The sequence below is a fragment of the Neofelis nebulosa genome, chromosome 6 (assembly GCF_028018385.1).
Source record: "Neofelis nebulosa isolate mNeoNeb1 chromosome 6, mNeoNeb1.pri, whole genome shotgun sequence".
Lineage (NCBI taxonomy): Eukaryota > Metazoa > Chordata > Mammalia > Carnivora > Felidae > Neofelis > Neofelis nebulosa.
The window spans coordinates 146,900,420-146,923,894 of record NC_080787.1 but is presented as its reverse complement, the minus strand read 5'-3'; the positions used below and the strand labels follow the sequence as shown (position 1 = coordinate 146,923,894).

Here is a 23,475-nt window from a genome sequence, read left to right as displayed (position 1 = left end):
GACTCCACAGGGACACTACCCTAAGCTCTGGGGCTCCAGCTCTGAGGGAGTTTTCAGAGAGGGAGCCTCCAGCTGGAAGCCTGAACACCCCCCCACTGAAACGCTGAGTTAGGGGGCAAATCTTAACTGTTCTGTGCTTCAGTTTCCTGAAGAACACCTAATCATGACTTCCTTTTAGTGTAAAGACAATGGAGCTGTCAATATGAAAAAGTCTTGGGATTAAAGCCTTCTGGTGATGGATTAAGACAAAGGTAGTTTTTAATTTTTTGTTGAAGAATAACACACATACAGAAATGTGAACATAAGACTAGGAGCACCCAGATCAAGAGATGGACCATTAGAGAGCCCTCTCTGGCCCCCAGTGGTCACTTCCCACCCCAGGGAAACTGGTAAAATAACATAGATTGACTTCCAACAACATAGATGACTTTGCTTTGTATGCAAGATACGCTCTTTTGAGTCTGGTTTCTTTAGCTCAACATTATGTTGTGAGACCTGCCCACACTGTTGGACATAGTTATAGACCATGCATTCTCAGTTCTACGGAACACTCCACTGTGTGAAGATGTCGTAATATAGGTCACATACATAGCCTTTTAGCCATAGAAAAGACCAGAGATTTTCTCTTATCCAGAACGAGGGATCCACACATGAAGAAGGAGAAGGAGGAGGCAGGGAGGAGGAGGAGGGATCCACAGATGAAGTTCACCGTCTCTTTTCTTTTTTTCTTTAGAAAAGAATTAAATGTTTATTTATTTTTGAGAGAGAGAGAGAGAGCAAGCAGGGGAGGGGCAGAAAAAGGGAGACACAGGATCCAAGCGGGCTCTGTGCTGATAGTAGTCAGCCTGGTGTGGGGCTCGAACGCACGAATAGTGAGATCATGACCTGAACCGAAGTTGGATGCTTATCTGAGCCACCCAGGTGCCCCTCACGATCTCCTTTCTATTTGAAATTGATCTGATCAAAGGAATTTTTGGTTTTCCTTCCATGTCAAGATTAGAGATGGTATTAGCAATTTTGACCAGGAGTTAGGGAAAGGAGAAGGGGGTTAATATTTTGGCAGCTGGCTCTAGGGGACTCTCTACCTAATTCCAAAGGAAACTGATAGCGACCATTTCTCAAAAGCAGCAGCATGTCTGGAGCTTCTGGGAGAAAGAGCATCCTGCACCCAGAGGATGCCAGTCAATGTGTGGTAACTGATGAACAGAGTAGATGGTGGATGGGAGGGGAGATGGCACCCAAACAGGATACAAAATAAGGGCACCTGAAATCACCACTTTACAAAATAAAATATGTTTATTACAGAATAACACAATTTCTTGTTCACACATCCCACCTGTGACATTAATCACAGCCTTCACCTAAGAGCCATATGTCATCTTTTCCACCCCTACTAGTTTGTAGATTTTTTTTTTTTTTTTTTACTTTGAAGTGGAAGAAGAAGAAAAAGAACCAGAGCTGCCCTAAAAGGAATGAGGAAGTGAGAGCTCTCCAGTGTCTGGCTGGCTATGTCTGTGTGACAACCCATGATGTTCTTTCCGGTCTCAGTAATATTCTGAATTTCCACCTGCCCGCCCCCTCTCGTTTATAATGCAGGACACGTGAAGCCGGTCATTCAGTCTTGCCCTCTCAACCAGTGGATTAGTAGGAGCAGAGTGAAATGCTGTTTCTCCCATTTTTCACAGTCCCCCGGAGATAAGACAAGTCTGGCTGGAGACCCTCTGAGGGTGAGTACCATAAATTCATATCACTAGAGAATAAGCTAGCTAGCAAATCTCAGGTGTCTGAGAGCACCTCCGACAGAAAACAGCTGTACCACAAACACACATGTCATGTTACAAAGACTCTGAACGCGCAAAGCTTGGCTTCAGTGTGAAGCCTGAACTTTTTTGGCATGGGAATTCCGGAAAGGTTAACTTTGTTTTGTGTTTACTACAAGTAGCATCTTGGGAATAAGTTTTTGACCCTGGGGGTTAGATGAGATCATCCATGCAGAGCAAGCAATACAGTGCCTGACACATAGTGAGCTCTACCTGCTGCCAAAAAAAGGGGGTATATAATTATTATGTAATTATTTGTCAGATTATTTCTTGATGGGAATGGAATAAGTGAATAAGTGTGGCGTGGTAAAGGTATCAGGTTTAAATAATATAGAAATAAGTGTGTTCAGGTGCTGTCCTTAACAGCCTAAGATATCTAGTAACATACACACAGACTTTAAATGAAAACTTTTCTACCTAACAGTTTCAAACTTTGTGTTTTGGCACTGAAATCGGCCAACTTATTATGCGTCTCCCTCCTCACTCTTTCTCACGTGATTTCTCACAGGCAGAGCCAAGGACACACGGAGGGAAATTCATCGCTGGACAGTCAGCACAGACTCTAATGAAGTTGATAAGCAGTTGCAATGCCGTACGTCCCCCTCTTACATTTATTAATTCCGGTTTTCCAGAAGTCAGAGTCAAAGATCTTTACCTAATTTTGGTTTTCTCTTTTAGGCAAAAACACTAAATGCCAATAACATGGAGACATTGATTGAATGTCAGTCAGAGGTAAGAAAGCAGAAAGAAATTTCTGAAAGAAAGAAATTTTAAACACTTTTTATCTGCACTGTGAGAATGTGGAACACTGTGTTTTAATGGAATATTGTTTGGATTATTTAATTATCAGAGTAGAAAATTAACATCATTCGTGCAGTACATTAAATACATTAATTGGGACCTTATAGGATGATAATCAATTGTTGATTCTAGAAGCTAGAAAAAATCAGTGGACTCTATTGACTAATTCCTAATACGAATAAACTGTTGTATGTGTATTCTGTGGGGCAAGACTGGGTAGATCTCTTCCGTCATTTTTAACTAAAACAAATATATTTTTAGGGTGATATCAAGGAACATCCTCTGTTGGCATCATCTGAGGGTGAAAATAATATTTGCCAGCTAATTGGTGAGTTTTGAAAACATACTGATCTTTTATGTAAGTGCTAACAACAAATGTTCTCGGTTTGCAAAACCACAGTACTTTACTAGGAATTTTTTTTTTATAAATGTTCTTTTAAAGACCGCAGAACATTAACACTTAGATGGCAGGCAGGCTCCAGCTCACCAGAGCATCAGGGCACTCTGACAGACAAGATCCTCTCTAGAGCCAACCCCCCAGCTCTTCAAGGGGTTTTTCGTGGGGTCAGATCTCCTAGGCGCTTCTGTTTTAACAATTACAGCATGCATACATATGAAAAAGAGACCGTTCCTTTTCCCTTTTCTTCCTTCTCTAGCCATCCTCTTCCACTTGCCAGTGTAGAAACATATGGCAATGCATTTGGAAAATACAGCTTTTATATTTAGGGGAAAACAAGAGAAAGAAGGAGACAGAAAAGAGAGACAGAAGGAAACTTGTGAGGTGCGATACCCGTCGCATACACATCTTCAGGCTTTTGCAAAGATAGAACATCTTGCTAATGTTTTACTGATAGTTCCCAACTGCCAGGTCTAGGTTCAAGCCTTCCTGGCAATTTGTGCCAGCGCTGTCCCAAAGCAGCCACCAGGGACATCCTAAAGGGGACTGCAGACAGCCTGTTGTAGCTCCCCCTAGTGGCTAAGTGGCTGCAGAGGTTTACCCGCCAGCCCAGCTAAGTGTCTTCAAAATGATCTTGAACAAGGTTCCACTCTTTTTTTATGGCTCGGTGGTATTCCGCTGTATTTATAAACCACATCTTTATCCATTCATCTATCACTGGACACTTGGTTTGCTTCCATATCTTGGCTGTTGTAAATGATGCTGCAATAAACACAGGGGTGCGTAGATCTTTTTGAATTAGTATTTTTGTTTTCTTTGGGTAAAACCTAGCAGTAAAATCACTGGCTCATATGGTATTTCTATTTTAATTTTTTGAGGAAACTCCATACTGTTTCCCATTGTGGCTGAAATTAACGTAACATTCTACTGTCAACTATACTTCAGTTTAAAAAAAAAAAAGATCTTAAGCAAGTCACTTCCTCTCCTTCTAAGTTTCGTTTTTTCCACCAATGAAGAAAATTAAAATAATCTATTTCACATCAGAAATGCCCACCATAGTTATTAAGGTCAATATATTAAGATGGTTGTTTGTGATCTGCTTGGCTAGGTTTTGCTGATTTTTTTGTAGCAAACAGCCAGTGAAGGGTAAAAACAGGAAAGGTGGAGACTTTGAGGAACCTTGGTGTTGATGTTTAGGGGCTGGTTGCTCTGGTGACAGTGTGGTTGCTTTATCGGTTGATTTTTCTCGATTAAAATTCACGCCCTTTGCTTTCTCAGTTTTTCAAAATTATTCCTGCCCCCCCCCCATGACATATCATAGATGACATTAAGTGGCTGATGATATCCATTGTCTTATATGGGTCTTTATTTATTAATAAGTTAAATTTAATTTTTCTCTTTGCCTTGTTTTCCTGGCTGTAGAAATTAAGAAGAGAAAAAAGGTGCTGTCTTGGCCTTTTCTCATGAGAAGGCCTTCTCCTGTGTCAGATTTTCCTGGGGCTTCAGAACCAGAACTGAAAACGCCACTATTTGATCAGCCCTTGTCAATCATCTGCGGTGAGGACGACATACTCCCCAGACCCATCCAGGTAGGTGTGCATTTACTTGTAACCTACATCAGGTTTTTGTTGGATGTGAAAGATTCTTGGGAGCTCTAAATATCATTCTCATGCTAATCTTGCTGGGGCCAGTATTTAGTTTTTTCCACCTTTGGAAATGGTGTTTCCACATATGAGTACAGTCAGGAGAGTACCTGGCTGCTTACACTCTAGAAATGAGCTCTACTTGCCCTCCATCCTTCCATCCTCATGATCTCATGGAGTTGAGAATGCTTAAAATGTGTAGCTTCTGAAAAGTCAACAGAGACGGGGTCTAAAGTGTATGATCAGAAATCCAGTGTTTATATGGAATGACTTGAAAGGAGGGAGGCCTGGAATAATTTTAGAATGTAAAAAATTAGAGCTTTCACCACTTACCTCCTCTTAGAAAAATAGCAGAGTTGAGGGAGACAGTTGATAGCAATGGGGCTATAAAGAAAAACTGGCATTAGAGGTCTCTTGTTAACACCATCTCGGTATCATGAAGAACTAACTTTTATGGAGAAGATATTCTAGGACAGGTGAAGTTTGCTACTGTTCACATGCACCATTTTAATTCTTTCTCTTACCTAAACATAGATTTTTCATGTATTAGTAGCAGCATATGGTGTCATGCATTCAAACTAAGGGTAGTCATTTCCTATTCCTGCCCCTCTTTCCTATAGGATATTCTCACTATTCTGTGCCTTAAAGGACCTTCCACCGAGGGGATATTCAGGAAAGCAGCCAATGAGAAAGCCCGCAAAGAGCTAAAGGAAGAGCTCAACTCTGGAGGCGTGGTGGATCTGAAAAGCCTCCCTGTGCACCTTCTGGCTGTGGTCTTTAAGGTGAGTTCACAACATTGCTGCCAAATCATCTGCAGGTGGCTCTGACACATTAATTTTCAGAAAATAAGAAATGGGCTCTTCTCCCTACAAATCAAAGTAAACTGATCCTGGAGTTTAAGTTTTTTTAGCTAAGATATAAACATCTGTTTCTATGATCCCAGATTCCAACGGAAGGCGATACATTAAATTCTCCCCAAATCCTGATGAGAAAAGGCACTTAGACTGTCCCATGGCCAAGTCTGTGCCCCTGAATCTGGCTGTCCCTCAGATGATGTCCTTACTGTGTGTGCGTTGTTAGGAAGTTGACGGGAGAGATTTCCCTCGAGTATTCAAATGCAAGAAGGAAGGGGGCGCAGCCTGTGTTAAGATGATCAGAGGGTCTCTGAGACAGACCAGACAAGGGGGCGATGAAGACGCCAGCACATAATGGAACATCAACAGGACAAACCATCCCCTTTCCTCCTCCAGGACTTCCTCAGAAGTATCCCACTGAAGCTACTTTCATGTGACCTGTTTGAGGACTGGATGGACGCCCTGGAGAGGCAGAATGAGGAGGACAGAATTGAGGCCCTGAAACAGTAAGTTGCCAGAGTCCTTGCCAGAGGCCAGGCCCACATGGTCTCCATTTTTTGATTCTTCACATAATTCTCTGAGTGTTTCATGAAAATTGAAGTGTTTAGGGAATCAGAACGGAATTGTTTATCTACTCCCAGAAGAAAAATCACAAGGTACTTTGGAGACTCCTTTTAAAGTGGTTTTAGCCAAATGAAAGGAAGCACTTTTTCAAAGAGTGGAAAGCGCAAATCCCAAGAGGTGGGGGGTCTAAAAACGTAAGTTGTTCAAGAAAGAATGGGGCAAAATCTTAGGTGAAACCCTGAAAACACGCTAAATAGCCAACTGTAGGAATTTGGGGTTATTCTTAACCTAATAAATGGGTGTCAGGCAAGGCAACAATTCTCCCATAAAAACATCCCCTAAGGCATAGTAGAACATAGGAAGGGAATGTTTTGATCACAAAATTCCACAGCATGTTTCATATTCGTACAATTAATCAAAATGAAAACTATATAAAAACAAATTCCAAAGACAACAAAAACAATTACATTCGTAAATGAAACCGTAACCTGTTAGTGACTAGACAATCTTAAACACCTAACTTTGAAATATCAGCTCTTTCGCCGACTGCTATGAAAGTCTATTTATTATGATTGTCCCAGGCGGCTAAATATTTCCAGTGAAATAGTTATTGAATTGAAGGCGTTAAGAGTATCTGTCCCAAATTGAAAATCCTAATATTGTTAGAAGTTTCCCCTTAAAGACATAAGCTCTTTCAAATAGTAACTCCTTATGAGAAATGAAAATGGTCCCTACTTAGTCACCATTGCTTATTTTGAAAAAATGAGGCTTTATAAATCTAATTACTGTTAGTACTGATGTTGCCATTTAAGTGCTACCTTGGCCATATTTATGAACATGCCCTTATAAACTGATTTATGCTCCATAAAGTTTTCTCAGAATGGTATAAAAATGGGTCATCTTTGTGTGATGATTACAGATCAAAAAAAGTAAATGACTGTGTTCCAAAAACACCAGTCTTGCAGTGCTAGAAAGACATTCTGCCTGGCTAAATGATTACTCACCAAAACAATTTTCAAAATGTATTAAACTATGGGGTTTGTTGCAGAAGTTAAGGATTCCTAATTTGAGATCAATACAAGTAATAAAGGGTTGTGTTATTGGTGTCCTTCCTAATTATAAAGACCAGTGTCTTAGGTCTTTAGGATCTCATGGTTAACCAGTTTCATGCCACGTCTGTTACCACTGGAAGTGTCTGAATAAACATTTCACAACCTTACTGTGAAAATGCACCTTCTTCATTTTAAAGGAAGTCTGGGTTAGGCAGAAACTTTCAACTTGAGACACTAAAGGGAAATAGACCATTAGCCTCCTCTAAAACCAGCCTCCCTGAACTTCATTCCAGGGTTGCAGATAAGCTCCCCCGGCCCAACCTCCTGCTGCTCAAACACCTGGTCTCCGTGCTCTACCTCATCAGCAAGAACTCACAGATCAGTAAGATGGATGCCAGCAATCTAGCTATCTGCATTGGACCCAACGTGCTGATCCGAGAGAATGATCAACACCTGTCATTCGAAGCCCAGAAAGACTTAAACAACAAGGTTTGTTCTGGTCTATTTCTGACAAACTCCCAATTTGATCTCACTGTTTGAAAACACCAAGTGATAATAAAAAGGAATGGAGGAGGCTTCTGGGTCGCTCAGTTGGTTAAGCATCCGACTCTTGGTTTTGGCTCAGGTCATGATGTCACAGTTCATGGGATCGAGCCCCATGTCGGGCTCTGTGCTGGCAGTGTGGAGCCTGCTTGGGAATCTGTCTCTCCCTCTCTCTGGCCCTCCCTCACTCACCTGTGCACACAACAAGTTCTCTCTCTCAAAAATAAGTAAATTATTAAAAAGAGAGAGAGAGAGAGAGAGAGAGAGAGAGAGGGAGGGAGAGGAAGGAAGGAGGGAAGGAAGGAAGGAAGACCCAAGTGTAAAATGCCTCTAAGTTTCTCTGACTCAAGGTCAAGTGAAATATGAAATACAAAATGCTTTTGTCATAGTTCTGCCCTCTTAGACTCATGCATTTGATGAAACGGAACAAACCTCCTGTCTCACAGGACTTGTGTATCACCCGCCATCAGTCCAACTATAAGTTTGGGAAACTCCTTATTTAGATAAAAATTACTTGAAAGGAAGAGGGTTTTTTAAATCTCAAAAAAAAAATGTGTGTCTCAAAGATAACATTAATATATATGATTTTTACCAATTTTCCACATGCTCTTCTCAAACACATAAAGATCCCTTACGCTTATTTTGGCACCTCCCTATCGGTTGACCCCCATCATATCCCCATTATTTCTCCTCTTCCTTTAAAAAAATTAAAGATAGCTTTAGGCTGACAACTTGCTTATTTTTCCTCACAGGTTAAGACATTGGTGGAATTCCTCATCGATAACTGCTTGGAAATATTTGGGGAGAACATTCCGGCACATTCCAGTACTGCTTCTGATGACTCCCTGGAACACACTGACAGTTCAGGTACAAAATGTGCTCTCGATTGATGATGACTGTGGGGGAAAGTTCATGCCAGTCTGCCAGTCCATGCCAGTAATGTAAAATATATCTGGTATTTGAAGCAACAGCTACCTACACAAATCACCAAATCAAACTCATAGGACACCATTCACATGGACACCTGTTCTCAAATTTCCGTGCAGTGCCTCCTCACTCAGCTGACACTCGTTCAGCTTCTTTCAGAATCACAAAAACCTTCAAATTTTACTAAGTTAACTTCAGCTAGAGGGTTGTTTCCACATAATGGGCTATGGGTCTATTAAAATGGAATGGATCCAATGAAAGAGCCATCCAAAGGATTAATTTTTTAATTTAAGATCAACAAATTTTTATGGAAATGTTTTCTCTCTCTTCTCATTCTCCCTCATATTTCCTTTATCTGCTTCTCTTCTGCACCTCAAACTAGGAAAGAAACAAAATTTTAATGTGGCAAATTTCGTATCAAGCCCCAAAGTAGCTTCACCAGATTACCTAGGGCCATACTTGATATAAGTAGGGGGAATTGTACTAAAGTTTATTTCTCAGAGAAACTGAACCAGAAACTCAACTGGCCCTTAACTTCCCCCAGACATGTCAACGCTGCAGAATGACTCAGCTTATGACAGCAACGATCCTGACGTGGACTCCGGTGGTGCCATTGGCTCCCCAAATAGGCAACCCCCAGTACCTGTGGAGACGACTGCCGGCTGGGGGCCCAGAGGCCCCCAGCTCACTTGGGAGTTGAGTCCGGAGCCCATCAGCAGCACTCTTGCCAGGCTGAAAAACTCCCTGAGTGAACTAGACAGGAGGTACTCAGAGCCCAGCCCGTCATCCTCACAGGAGAGCCTCGAGAGCCAGAAAACACACCAAAAACTAACACGAAGTGAGGAGGACGTCGCCATGGCCCAGGCAGGGGCTCATTTGGAAAGTAAGGAAACTGAAGACCCCTTTCCAGAGGAGGTGTTTCCTGCAGTGGAAGGCAAAGCCCAGAGACCACAGGACCTGAAGGTGAAGAACTCGACTCAGGGTTTGGTGTTACTGTGGGGACTAGCGCCCAGAGCCTCCTCCAGTGGCTCTCTGGATGCTTCCTCTGATGGTTCACCCGTGGCTTCTCCTTCCAGTCCCAAAAGGAATTTCTTCACCAGACATCAGTCTTTCACAAAGACAGAGAAGAGTAAGCCCAACAGAGAAATTAAAAAACACTCCATGTCATTCTCCTTTGCCTCTCACAAAAGAGTGCTGACCAAAGCCCCCAGCTGCGTGTCTGTAAAATCCAAAGGCTTTACCAGAGACCAAGTAAAGAAAGGTTTTAAAAAAGAAAGCCAGCTTTCTGGGCGGATCATCCAGGAAAACTTGTCTGAAATCCAGGGCCAAACTGCTCTAGACTTTAGCTCCACATCCTATGCCCTCTCTGTCAGGGATGTGTTCCAACAAGTGGATCAGAAAAGCCCAGGTAGTCCGCCATCTTACGAAGAGGCCATTCGGCGCCAGGCATTGGACCTCTCGGCCTACAGGGGCCAAACAGTCGGGAGCATGAGGGCCAGAATGCTCAGCCAGGATGCTGAACCTCTCCGACCTTTTCATCACGGAGGGAATTTAAGAAATACATGCAGTCAAGAGCTGCTTGACAGGCACAGACTATCTCCCAGGACTGAGAGCTGGAGACAGAGCCAAACTGTACATGTTTCTGTAGAAACAATAGGACACGTGACCGTCACAGGGAGACCTGACCTGCACCGGCCAAGAACTGTATCTGAGTCAAAACAGAAGACTAAGCTGGACCATCTAGTGCGGCGATGTAGTCAGCCAGTCTTTGAGGCTGACCAACTCCAGTATGCTAAAGAATCCTACATTTAGGACAGCAGACCAGACACCATGACATGGCTTATGGCGTCTCTGTAAATGCACAACTGTATAAAGAACTGCTTTGAACTCTGTTTTCCAAAAAGTCGAGAATAAGCTCTTTTAGAAAGGTTGTATAGAGGCCTCCCTAGAGGGGATAGCCACGCAATGGGACTCAGGCAGTGTGTGTGTGTGCCCAAATTCATGCAACATGTAGCAAGTGTATAAAATGTATTAGAGACAAGGTATTAGGTGCAAAGATGTCTACATGAGTATGTGTGTATTTGTGAACTTGTAGTCAACTGCATTGCTGTTCTCTGCCTCCTGGGGTAGTATTTTGAACACTATTAGTGTTCAAAAATAATTTTTTTTCCTTTTTATGTTGCTTCAAATGTCATGCCATTTTTCATATTTTCCACAAACTCCATTTAGGGAAAATGTTTAAATCTCTGTTAGAAGTTTCCTCCAGTAAACAGCTTTGTGATAATTACCCACAACGGTAAGAAAAAAGGAGCAGACTGCAAGAACAGACTTCAGTGTTTGGAGTTATATCGAAGGCATTACAAACTCCAGTGAATGAAAAGGCCATCGTTAACATTTATGAAAAATAGTGAAATGTGTTCTTTTAATCATCTCATTTTCAATTTGGGTAGATTAGCAAAAATGCATTATATCAATATTAAGTGATTTATAGCACTTTGAGTTTCTCTGTGGCTCAGCAATGCCTTCTCCAACAGTGTGCAGGAAACTTTATATGCATGATATGCATTGGGGATCATATATAGAACTTCAATATAATCTCACTACAATAAATTGCCTTCCTTGTTTCAAAGTAAACATGTTCATTCTTTACTGATGTGTTGCCTTCTCTTCCTTGGTTCATAGAAACCCACTAAGAAAAGCACTCACACATTGGTCCATTCAACAAGCATCTACTGAAGGTATATCCATTATTCTAGATTAATAGGCAGGCTGAGGATCTTGTCTTTAGAAAGAAAAGATAATCCCTATTCTTTGGTAGTTTGCAAAACCATAAAAATATACCTACTCGAAGCCATTTTCTCAATAGTCACTCAGAGACCAGAAAATTTAGTATGCAAATACAGGGTAATAAAACCAATATAATATTTCCTGGTTTTAGTGAATGAAACTCTTCATTACCTTCACAAACCTTGTTTTTATGATGCTCAGTTTGCTTATTCACAAACATAATGGTAAAAATATTTGTCATATGTTAGAACTTTAATGCTCAATGATTAAGATATTTATCCAGTACATTGGAGATACTGGACTTCTATTTTCCTTATTTTATCAACTTCTTTCATAAAACACTGTGTGTTTTTTATTTGTTCAAAGAATATTTTTATGTTGGCCAACCACCAGATGGCAAAGGCCTATTATTATTTTCAGAGGAGATTTATTGATAATGTGGTACAAAGTTAAAAATGTAACCCAGATTGCTCAAGGGAGCATGCTCAGACTTCATGAGAAATACTTTATTAAGCACACTAAAAATGTATAAGTTTCAAGGGGTTGACACTCCCCTCTGACCACTAACTTCAGAAGAGCAATCCTTTTCCAGAGTTGGACACAAATGACAGTTACAATTTTTAGCATCTGCCATGTGCCAAGCACTGTTTTAAGTATTTCAGGGCTAAAACAAGAATAGCAACTTCCTACTGACAATCAGAATTCTCATCAATAAAAAACTAAAACTAGGAAGCCTCCCGTCTATTCCACTTTACCACTGACCTGACCTCTGTTGACCCAACTCAGATCACCAAAATTTTGTCTTAAATTTCTTTAATTTAAAAAAGGTGGTGTGAGGCTGGAAGCTGTCTACCTATTGCAGATAACTAGTACAGTTTGTGGCAAACATTTATGAGCTTCCTGCAGTTGAGCAAATGTCATGATTGTTGCTATCTTTGAATAGTGGAGAAAAAGGTGTGGTGACTACCTTATATATTGCAGAGTGGTCTTCCCACATCCATCCATGGAGGAGACCACTGGCTTCTAGCATTGCCCAACCCCAGTTGCCAAGCCCATCAGTTGCCTAGGGCTACCATAACAAAGTATCACAAACAAGGAATGTAAGCTACAGAAACGTATCATCTCATAGTTCTGGAGGCTAGAACTGAAATCTAGGTGTCGGCGGGTTGGCTCCTTATGAGGGTCACAAGGGAAGGATCTTTCCCAGGCTTCTCTGCTTGCTTGTACATGGCCATCACTCTGTATCTCTACATTGTCTTCCTTCTATGTGTGTCTGTCCCCAGATTTCCCTTTCATGAGGGACACCACCAGCCATATTGGATTAGGACCCATTCTAATGATCCATTTTACCTCTTTGTAGTCACATTCTGAGATCCTATGAGTTAAGATTTCTACAAATGAATGGGGGGGGGGGGGCACACAATGCAACCCCTCCATCAAGCTTCACAGAATACTACTTAATGATACCTTGATTATGCTGACAATTCTTAATACTTCACCATAACCAAAGGACCCAAGCTTATGGTGAGATTTGGATACTATTAGAATGATGCTTGGGGCACCTGGGTGGCTCAGTCAGTTAAACATCTGACTTCGGCTCAGGTCACGATCTTGCAGTACCTGAGTTCAAGCCCTGTGTTGGTCTCTGTGCTGATAGCTCAGGGCCTGGAGCCTGCTTTGGATTCTGTGTCTCCTTCTCTCTCTCTGCCCCTCCTCCATTCACCTTCTCCCTCTCTCTCTCTCAAAATTAAAAATAAATAAATAAATAATGCTTTAGTGAAGGAATCAGAAGACCCAAGCTTATGGTGCGATTTGGAAAATGTTAAAATGATGCTTTAGTGAAGGACCCAGGAACTCCAAAGTTCTGTCCTCCATGAACTTCCTAAGGGCCACACAATCACAAATGGGACTATTGCAAATGTGCCTGACACCCCGGTGTAAGGTCTATGGTAAAATCAGGTTGGAAGTCAAGGGCTAAATAGGGGCTTCTACCTAAATCCAGGTCTGATCTCTAGCCTCTGAGCCACAGCCACTGGGTCTCCCCAGCATCCATGCATCACCTGCCTGGGCCTAGATTAAGAGGGACCCTGACCCTCTTACCAAGTGAGAGACAAGGAAGCATGTAAAGTTAATGTGCCCACTGGTGAATAATATGCAGCCTTCACTGCCCTGGAATCTGGCTGTACAGACTAGAATTTCTTCCTCTCAGGGAAGATAGGTAGTTTTCTCTCTTATAAGGAGGGAGAGAAATGGGTTCCAGATGCCATTGCCAGCCTCCCACATGACACACTGTGACCACCCCTGCCCAGTGGTCCATAAATGTTGACTTGTGGATGTTAACCAAGGCTAGATGCTCATAGTGGAGCTCAGCCAAACTCCAATCACCTCAGAGCCTAGCAAATACAATGCTTGTGCTACACGGGGTCCCCGTGCAAGGAAGTGGCAGCCGTGGCTTGTACGTTAATAAAAGAAATAGTAGTTAATGGCCACAATGCTTTCCATGACCATAGATGAGAACATCCAAGGGCAATAAACACTATTTATCCTAATGCACTGTTAACGGAATAAACTCTAGCTGCATTTTCCTGATTGTGATCTCACTGGAAGGATCGCCAGTACATGCCTTCCTCCTGAAGGGTCAAGTAGACAGAAACCCACATCAGATAGGATCTCACATGTTTTGAGTTTCTTTTTTAATTGAATTATGTAAGATCTTAACTCCTTATCTGCAAAAGCAGAACCACTGAGGAAGAAATTATAAACATTTTGCTAGAGATGGAAGTGAATCACTTTTTGGCCATATTTGAAATGTGAACAGAGATTTTGCATCTTGTCAACTTCGGGGTACAAATTAAATGTGAAGGGGGAAAAACCACTGGGATAAAGTGCTGCCCTCCTCCTACTATAGAGGGCTCCTACAAAGAGGGGCCCCTGGGAGACCAGCAAACCTGCAGAGTGCAAAGTCTTGCCGGAAAAAGGAAATGCAGAATGATAACATCTCTGTAGGCAAGGAAAGACACTGTGTTGGCATAATAGTACACGACCCAATTTGCAGGGCCTGAGTCCACACCCCAAATGTGCCCCCAGGACCAGGTACTAAACTTGTCTGAGCATCCATTTCCTCATCTGTAAAACGAGGATAATCACAACAGCGCATCAGTTGTGGGATGCACGTAACAGAAAACCCAGATAACAGAGGCTTAAACAAGAAGGGGATTGTGCTCTCCATTAAAAGAAAAGCAGACGGGCAGTCCAGGGCTGGCATGGAAGCTCCAGGACATCCCATGCCCCCGGGTTCCTTCACACCAGGGCCAGCATCATGGGCACGGGACCTGTGTTGTCTCAGAGCCCCACGCTTAGAAGGGCCCAGCACTGGGGTTCATTGCTCTGCTTGTTGGCATTTTTTTTCATTATTAGTAACTGTTGAATAAGGGCCCCCCATTTTCATTTCATGCTGCTCCCTGCAAATTAGGTAGCTCACCTTGTTCACACCTTGTGGTTTTCTAATCCACCATCATTTCTGTGAGCAAGATCCTCCTCCTCCAGCCTTGAACTTTCTTGCTCAGTTAACTTCTATCTACATCCCAGCAGCCAGAAGTTATTCCCATGGCTACTCTCACCTGCGGAGGAGTCTAGGAAATAAGTTTCTCATAGGCACTCTGCCTTTCCCAACAAAATCAGTAGGATTTTAGCCTAAATCAGTAGGAACTATTAGCCCTTGATACAAAAATCAAAAGAGATCGTGGATATGGTAAAACACATACAATTAGTTGCTCTAACATAGAAAGAAGGATAAAGCACAGATTATTTAGTATAATGAGACAAATCTCAAAATGAAAATGTTGAATATGATTAGGGATAAATAAAGACAAGGCAGATAATTTTGGAGTACTTCAATCATTCATATGCACATTGTGAGAATACTCATATGAGAAGTTTTAAGTAAAATAAATTACTAACAAAATTTAAAATTAAAATGTAAGACATATTGTATGTAAGAAATTCACAAGCTAGAAATAAGACAGCCTTGAAGGTAAGGTACATTCCAAATGAGAAATGGCATAAAGTGCTATAGGAGAAATGATTGTTTCGTGGTCCAATTAGTTTTAGGATATACTTCAAACTTTTTTTAATGTTTTATTTACTTTTTGAGAGAGAGAGAGAGAGAGAGACATAGACAGACAGACTGTGAGTGGGGAGTGGGCAGAGAGAGGTGGGGACAGAAGATTTGAAGCAAGCTCTGCACTGACAGGTTGACAGCAGTGAGCCCAAGGCGGGGCTTGAACTCACAAACCATGAGATCATGACCTGAGCCAAAGTCAGACACTCAACCGACCTTGCCACCCAGGTGTCCCAGGATATACTTCATATTTAAAAGTGCTTCCTATATCAGATTCCAGAGCAGTAATGAAAGATTTCAGCCAAGCGTATGACATTTAAAATAATCATGAGAGTTTCCAGGAAGCTATTCATTTATGTGATTAGAGCACATCACTGTTGAAAAGGAAATTGACAACTTCTTTTTTTCCCATCCTTGTCGAAAAAGGCATTTCCTATACAAAATGGTTTTGGAAAAGACAAAGTACTATGTAAGATAACTGCTAATATGTGGGATGTTCATCTTTTCAAAACAACACGTACATCTTGTTACTTTCCTAACCAAAGATCTCCAATGACTTAATACCGTTTTCATCAAGTCTAAAGCCCTCCACCTCCCACCTACCAATCAAGGCCCACCTTATCTAGCCCCATCCTAGGGGCTTCTTTCCTTAGAAAGAATAGAAATAGTACCCAAACTTCCTTCCTTAACCCCCCAGTGACTTTCTACCATAAATAAGAACGACAGCTAATGTGAAAGATGCATGTGTACACCCCACCTTTCAGAACCGGAGACAAGCAATGTTCAGATGAAAATTCATGTCCTTCCATAATTATATTAATAAACAAAAATAAAACTGAATGCATTCAGCATACTGTTCATGAAGTTAGAAACGGAATAATAATAAAAAAAGTTGAAATTAGTAATTTCAAAAACAGAAAAGGAGTAGAACTGATAAATAAAACCAAAGCTGTCTCTCTGAAAATAATCGCTGCCTAATCTAGTCCAGGGAAAGATACATCAGAAGTACACAACAGGAGAAATGATGATAGGAAATAAAAACAGAGACTGAAAACTTAAAGAATCAAAGAACTCCTTTGCTGACCTGAATGCAAATGCATTTGAAAATGTAGATGAGATTAACTATTTCTAGAAAAACATAATTTACTAATCTAACTCCAGAAGAGAGAGAAAATCTAAACAGAGAAGGGGCGCCTGGGTGGCTCAGCTGGTTAAGCATCCAACTCTTCATCTCAGCTCAGGTCTTGATCTCAGGGTCATGAGTTTGGGCTCTGTGCTGGGCTCCATGCTGGGCACCAAGCCCACTTAAAAAAAAATTATGAAAAGAGACACAGAAAATTACAGATCAATCTTATGAATATTGATGTAAAAATCCTAAATAAAATATTAGTGATGGAATGTATGGATACCAAGTGGAGTTAATGTGGGAGTGCAAGTATAATTGCAATGTAGGAAATTTATTAACATAATTCATCATTTTGTTAAGTTACAGGGAAAATATAACCAGCTCCATAGACCTGTCAAAATCTAATCTCTACTACTGAATTTTTTTTAAGTTTTATTTATTGTGAGATAGAGTGCTCACAAAGAGGGAAGGGGCAGAGAGGGAGAGGGAGAGAGAGAGAGAGAGAGAGAATCCCAAGCAGGCTCTGCACTGTCAGAGTAGAGCCCAATGAGGGGCTTGAACTCATGAACCATGAAATCATGACCTGACCCGAAATTAAGAGTTGGATGCTTAATCAACTGAGTTACACAGCAACCCTCCACTGCTGAATTTTTAAAAGATTCTTAATGAGGGGCACCTGGGTGGCTCAGTCAAGTTGAGCATCCAACTTTGGCTCAGGTCATGATCTCAGGGTTCGTGAATTCCAGCCCCATGTTGGGTTTTGTGCCGACAGCTAGGAGCCTGGAGCCTGCTTGGGATCCTGTGTCTCCCTCTCTCTCTCTCTCTCTCTGTCCCTCCCCACTCACACTCTGTCTCTGTCTCTGTCTCTCAAAAATAAACATTAAAAAGATTTTTTAAATAAATAAAAGATTCTTAATGAGAGAAAATGATGAACATGATTTTTTAAAGATGTCAATCTTAGACAAAAAGGCTGTAAGGGCTTAATGAGGAAACTCTGGAAACTCCCGCTGAAGTGCGAAAAAAGTCAGGTTGGTACTATTTCTATTAACACTGTTCTTGAGGTACTATCTAAAGCACCCATACGAGAAAGAAAACAGAGGAAGAAATATTATAAAAGAGGGGGCAAGGTTTTGCTATTTGTAGGTTATATAATTGAGTACTTCAAAAATCAAGAGAATCGATTAAAAATAAAAACCACTAGAAATAAGAAAACACATTAATCTAGCAAGCTGTGAAATTAATATACAGAAACCAAAAGTCTCAATACATACTAACAGAAAATATAATGAAAGAAAAGACTCCATTGGCAACAAATAGATAAAATACCTAGGAAGAAACATAAAACCAATGTGACAAAAAATTTTAAATGTTCTTGCAGGACAAAGAAGTAGAATGGAACAAAAATAGAAGAACTTATTTTTAGAGAGTAAGATTCAAAACGATCAAGTTTTCCTAGGTTAATTTTCAAACTTAAAATCATCACAAAAAAACATCCAACAGGAATGTTTTTTTGTTGTTTGTCATTGCTGTTGTTACTTACTGGAACAACACTAACTGAATCTGAAAAACACATTTTTAAAAATTTTTACTTATTTATTTGAGAGAGAGAGAGAGAGAAAGAGTGCCAGTGAGTGGGGGAGGGGCAAAGAGAGAGAGAAAGAGAGAGAATCCCAAGCAGTCTCTGGGCTGTCAGCACAGAGCTCTTCGCGGGGTTCAAACTCACAAAACCACAAGATCATGACTTGAGCCAAATCAAGAGCCGACGCTTAACCGACTAAGCCACACAGGCGCCCCTGAAAACCACATTTAAAAAAATCAGTAAACACTGGGAGCACCTCGGTGGCTCAGTTGGCTAAGCAACTGACTCCCAATTTGGGCTCAAAGTCATGATCCCTGGTTCATGATTTCGAGACCCATGTGGGGCTCTGTGCTGACAGTCTGGAGCCTACTTGGGACACTCTAAATAAATAAACAAACTTTAAAAAAACTATAAAATAAATATAAAAAATCAGCAAATGCTAATAGCAAAGAGAACTCTGAAAGGAGGATCTGTGAGAGAAAACCAACTCTGCTTGATTTTCAGCCATGCTCAGAAGGTGAATGGCTGGGTCCTGACATGTGAACAGACAGCAAACCAATCAGACAGAAGAGAAACCCCAAGGAGAGAGGCAGATACATACAGGACTTTGGCACATAAAGGTGGTATTTCAAAGCAGGGGGAGGGGTAAAAGGAATATTTAATAAGTGGTGCTGGTATAAATCGTTGACCATCTGGGAAAAAAAAAAAGGGAGAACATAATTTATCTCATAAGACATGCCAGGATAAATTTTAGATGGCTCAAAGATTTAAATGTGTGAAGTGAAAGAACCAAACTTCTAGGAGAAATAAGGGAAAATTCATTGTAATCTCAGAGTGGGAAAGACATTTATAACATAACTTAAAGTCTTGACAGCATGAAAGAAAATGCCAAGTTGAAACCAAAAACAACTGCACACATAAAACACTATAAACAGGAGACAAATGACAAACTTGGAAAAATGTTTGCATCTCATATAGCAGATAAAGGGCTAACTTCCACAATATACACAGTACCTGTAAATTGGTAACGGAAAGCACAGAACAGTTTTAAAATGTGCAAAGGGTATGAACAGCCAAATCAGAAAAACAAATGGCCCTTACACTTTTGAAAAATGCTCAAACTCACTCCTCTTTTTTTTAAAAGGCAAACTAAGACTACACTAAGACACCATTTCTCCCATCAGATAGGCACAAATGAAAAGTTTATAACGTGTGTTGGCAAGGCTGTGGGGAAACTGTTGATTCATTTGTTTCTGTTGGAAATAGAAACTGATACATCCCCTATGTAGGACAGTTTGGCAGTATCTGTTAAAATGACAAATGCATAAATCACTTTCCTACTTCTCCCACTAGGAATGTGCTTTACAAGTACATTTTCATGCATACAATGAGAATAAGGACATTTGCTTTGTTCATAGTAGTAAAAGACTGGAAATGACAAAAAGATGCATCACCAGAAAATAATGAAACTATCGTTAATTAAATTGTGATATGCCTGTACAGCTCTAAAAATTTCTATGCAGCTGTAAAAAAGAAATGAGCAAGCTCTTCAGCTATTGATATAAAAAGATGTCCAAGATATACTAAGTAGAAAAAAGCAACAGGTAGGTCAATGTATATTGTATGCGATAATTTATCTTTTAAAAAAAGAAATTCCTGCGATGCCTGGGTGGCTCAGTCAGTTGAGCGTCCCACTTCGGTTCAGGCCATGATCTCCTGCTTCGTGAGTTCAAGCCCGACGTCAAGCTCGCAGCTGTCAGTGCAGAGCCCACTTCGGATCCTGTCCCCCTCTCTCTCTGTCCCACCCCTGCTTGTCCTCTCTCAAAGATAAATAAAACATTTACAAAATAAATAAATTACTAGTAACAGTTTAATGTGTGGGGACAGAGAACAGAAACTGGGCCAAGAATAAGTAGAAGATATTTCAACAATATATTTCTATATTTTTAGTGTTTGAACTATGTAACTATGTATATACTCAACTATTAAACATAAAACAATGATAACAAATATTCAGTGTGTGTTATATGCCAAGCACATTGAAATGACCTGAGAACTACCTGCCTGGGGTTGGTGTTTCAACATCTGAATAAGGCTGGTAAAGTGGGTCAGAGACAGATTTTGGAGGGCCTTGAGTGTTCTCCAAACTAGGCTTCAAAGCATAAAAGTGGGAGCCACCCAAACTTTTCAGGATGTGTATTTAGGGTGATTACATAGGATGGTTTGGAGGAAATGCAATGCGAGACAAAACAGCCAGTTCTGAGGTTATTACCCAAACATTAGGAAGCAATTACATTTGGTCAGTAGGAAATCAGGCCGAGTGGGAATAAGGAAGGACTAAGTGTCCAGACAGTGAAGGGTGGACAGGATGTGGTCAGTGGAGAGGGCAGGCTGGGCACTCCAGGAGGACGGAGCAGGATGAATGTGGATGGGAAGGAACAGGGTATGTGCAGGCAAGAGCAAGGACCCACTCCTGTGAGTATGGCCCGGGGTGAGAGGGCACAGGTTCCACAGAAAGCAGCCTGGGTTAAAATTCTGAATCTTATCGGGGCGCCTTGGGTGACTCAGTCAGTTGAATGTCTGACTTTTGATTTCAGCTCAGGTCATGATCCCAGGGTCGTAGGATAGAGCCCTGCATCAGGCTCTGTGCTGAGAGTGGAACCTGCTTGAGATTCATTCTCTCTCTCTCTCTCTCTCTCTCTCTCTCTCTCTCTCTCTCCCTCCCTCCCTCCCTCCCTTTCCCCTGCTTGTGTGCTCTCTAAAATAAAAAATTTTTAAATATTCTATTAAAAAAATATTGAATCTTATCCTTATCCCTTTGTGCCTGCATTTCCCCATCTGCAAAATGGGGGTAACAGTACTTCCTACTCTGCAGGGCTGACAGGAGGACTAAATAAGATCACATGCAAGAAGTCCTTCCAGTCCCCAAAGAACGGTCGGTGGTCGATAAATGCTAGTTTTCTCTGGAACATAAAATTTAGATTATTTCCAAGGAACTCATTTTTTACATTATCTGTGTTTTGTAAGTTCAGGTGAAATATGCTACATAAATTCAGATTCAGATTCACAGAGAAAATTTTTAAATTTCTCAATGTGGTATTTTGCTGTTTGAACACAGGAGCTTTTCAGAAATGTAACGTATGCAGTTCAAGCTCTTACTGTACACCATTATGTATTAGAAATCCTGAAAGGTGACGATGTCGCTTCAGTTCGATAGCAAAGGATGGGGGCACCTGGGTGGCTCAGTCGGTTGTGTCTGACTTGGGTTCAGGTCATGATCTCGCGGTTTGTGAACTCAAGCCCTGCGTCGGGCTCTGTGCTGAGAGCTCAGAGTCTGGAGCCTGCTTGGGATTCTGTGTCTCCTCTCTGCCCCACCCCACCCACACTCTGTCTCTCTCTCTCTCTCTCTCAAAAATAAATAAACATCAAAAAAAATTTTTTTAAAAAGATAACAAAGGCTGGTGAACTCATGTTTAAGTACGTGCTCCTCCCTTGAATTATCTTTCTTTTTTTTCTTACAGTGGAATCTTCACACTGACATCAAATATGTGACAATTTAGTACATCAGTAATTTCAAGATGATAAAATGCCCTCTTAGAGAAAAAATATCAAATTTCAGTGAACTTATTTTTAAGCCTAAGAAAGGCATACAGAAAATACACGTAAAATATATAGGGTATTAAAATGTTAAAGATAATAAGCTGGAAGGAGATTTGACAAATTTACATGTTAATTCTAAAAAGCATTTACTCAACACATTCTCTGCATTTTCTGACTCTCCCTAAATTCTTTATGTACTTTTAATCTATCAACATAATTGAAATAGGTTCCAAAAAACATTCACTAATAAACTGATGGGCTGATAGGAAGAGATGTGTCCAAAGTTCTTTATTCACATCCCTTAACGGTACATAGTGTAAGTCACTTGGACTTTCTATTTCCATATATGTCCATATAATTCAAATTGACTCTGTTACAATTAGGGAAGAGAAAGGAAAATGAGGAAGCTATTTTAAAAGATGAAAAATTTTCAAGTTAAAAGCAAAGCATGTCTTAAGTACTGTGGGGAAGTGTTTTGACACCTCTGGTTGGGATAAGACCAAGATCTGATTACAGCAGGTCCATTCTTAGGACACTTATTTCCCTTCTTGCTTCTTCCTGTCCTGCAATCCTGCGTTCTATGCTCAGCAGCATGATCTAATTGGAAGAGAAAATAGTCTGGATTGAGAACTAAAGTCTGATCCCAGCTACACTTACTACTTTAGCAAATACCCAAGCATCTTCACGGCTTGGTCTTTCATTGGGATAATAAATTGTTATTCTTCCATAGGCTTATTTTTTTAAGTCAACTTCATTGAGGTACAATTTACAAACATTAAGCTATATCCATTAAAAATTGTACACTTTGATTAATTTTGCCTTATATATAAACTCATGAAAACACCACCGTCAAAATATGGAACACATTGTTGATAATACTTGGTATTGTCAGATTTCTTTTGGTTTAATTTATCCTAGTGGGTATGTAGTAGTATCTCATTGTTTTTAATTTGCATTTTCTATTGGCTAGTGATATTGAGCATCTTTTCATGTTTTTACTCGGCCATTTGTGAAATGTCCAATCCTATGCCCATTTTTTTAAATTGGGTTGTCTTTAAGAATTGAGTTCTAAGAGTACTTTACATATTCTAGATATAAACCCTTTGACACAAAGATCCATGTTTTGCAAATATTTCCTCCCAATCAATGGCCTGTCTTTTAGGCTTTGTTTTCTTACCTATATCTATGGGAGAGCAAATGCTCTTTATTTTAAAGAAGTCCATTCTAGTGTGTCTTTCCTTTGTGCTTTTCATCTTCTGTTTAACAAACCTTTTCCTCATCCAGTGTCACAAAAAATTTTTTTTCTTCATTTTCTGCTAGAAGTTTTACAGTTTGAGATTCTACATTTAGGTTTATGACCCACTGCAAGTTAATTTCTGTATGTGATATGAGGAAAGAGTCAATGCATTTTTTTCCCATATGGAAAGACCACTTTTTTATTGGCATATAACATGATATTAGTTTCAGGTATATAACATAATGATTCACTATTTGTATATACTGTGAAATGATCTCCACAATCTATTAACATCCATCACCACACATAGTCACAAAATTTTTGTTCTGAGAGCTTTTAAGATCTACACTATTATGAACTTACAAATAAAGACTTTCCTTTCCCCATTGAATTGCTTTGTGTCTTTATAAAAAATCAATTGATTA

The 23,475-nt window shown here is 40.4% G+C and overlaps 1 protein-coding gene and 1 long non-coding RNA gene across 4 annotated transcripts in view; one reads left to right on the top strand and one right to left on the bottom strand.

Annotated features, from left to right (window-relative positions):
- LOC131515125 (uncharacterized) overlaps positions 1–23,475 on the bottom strand; it is a 97,885-nt gene that overhangs the window by 43,972 nt on the left and 30,438 nt on the right. The window lies entirely within an intron of this gene.
- On the top strand, positions 1,571–11,235 carry TAGAP (T cell activation RhoGTPase activating protein). The gene is made up of 10 exons (XM_058735803.1): positions 1,571–1,727; positions 2,329–2,412; positions 2,499–2,552; positions 2,883–2,949; positions 4,441–4,607; positions 5,282–5,443; positions 5,912–6,021; positions 7,425–7,620; positions 8,427–8,541; positions 9,146–11,235. The coding sequence occupies exons 2-10, from the start codon at positions 2,386–2,388 to the stop codon at positions 10,411–10,413; spliced, it is 2,166 nt and encodes a 721-aa protein (XP_058591786.1). The 5' UTR covers positions 1,571–1,727; positions 2,329–2,385; the 3' UTR covers positions 10,414–11,235.

What these genes read in the sequence shown, in the direction of transcription:
- TAGAP (XM_058735803.1), top strand. Translation starts at nt 2,386, where the DNA reads ATGAAGTTGATAAGCAGTTGCAATGCC. An exon ending in TGATAAGCAGTTGCAATGCC is followed by an intron (nt 2,413 to 2,498) that starts GTACGTCCCCCT and finishes TTTCTCTTTTAG; the next exon opens with GCAAAAACACTAAATGCCAA. An exon ending in TACTCCCCAGACCCATCCAG is followed by an intron (nt 4,608 to 5,281) that starts GTAGGTGTGCAT and finishes TCTTTCCTATAG; the next exon opens with GATATTCTCACTATTCTGTG.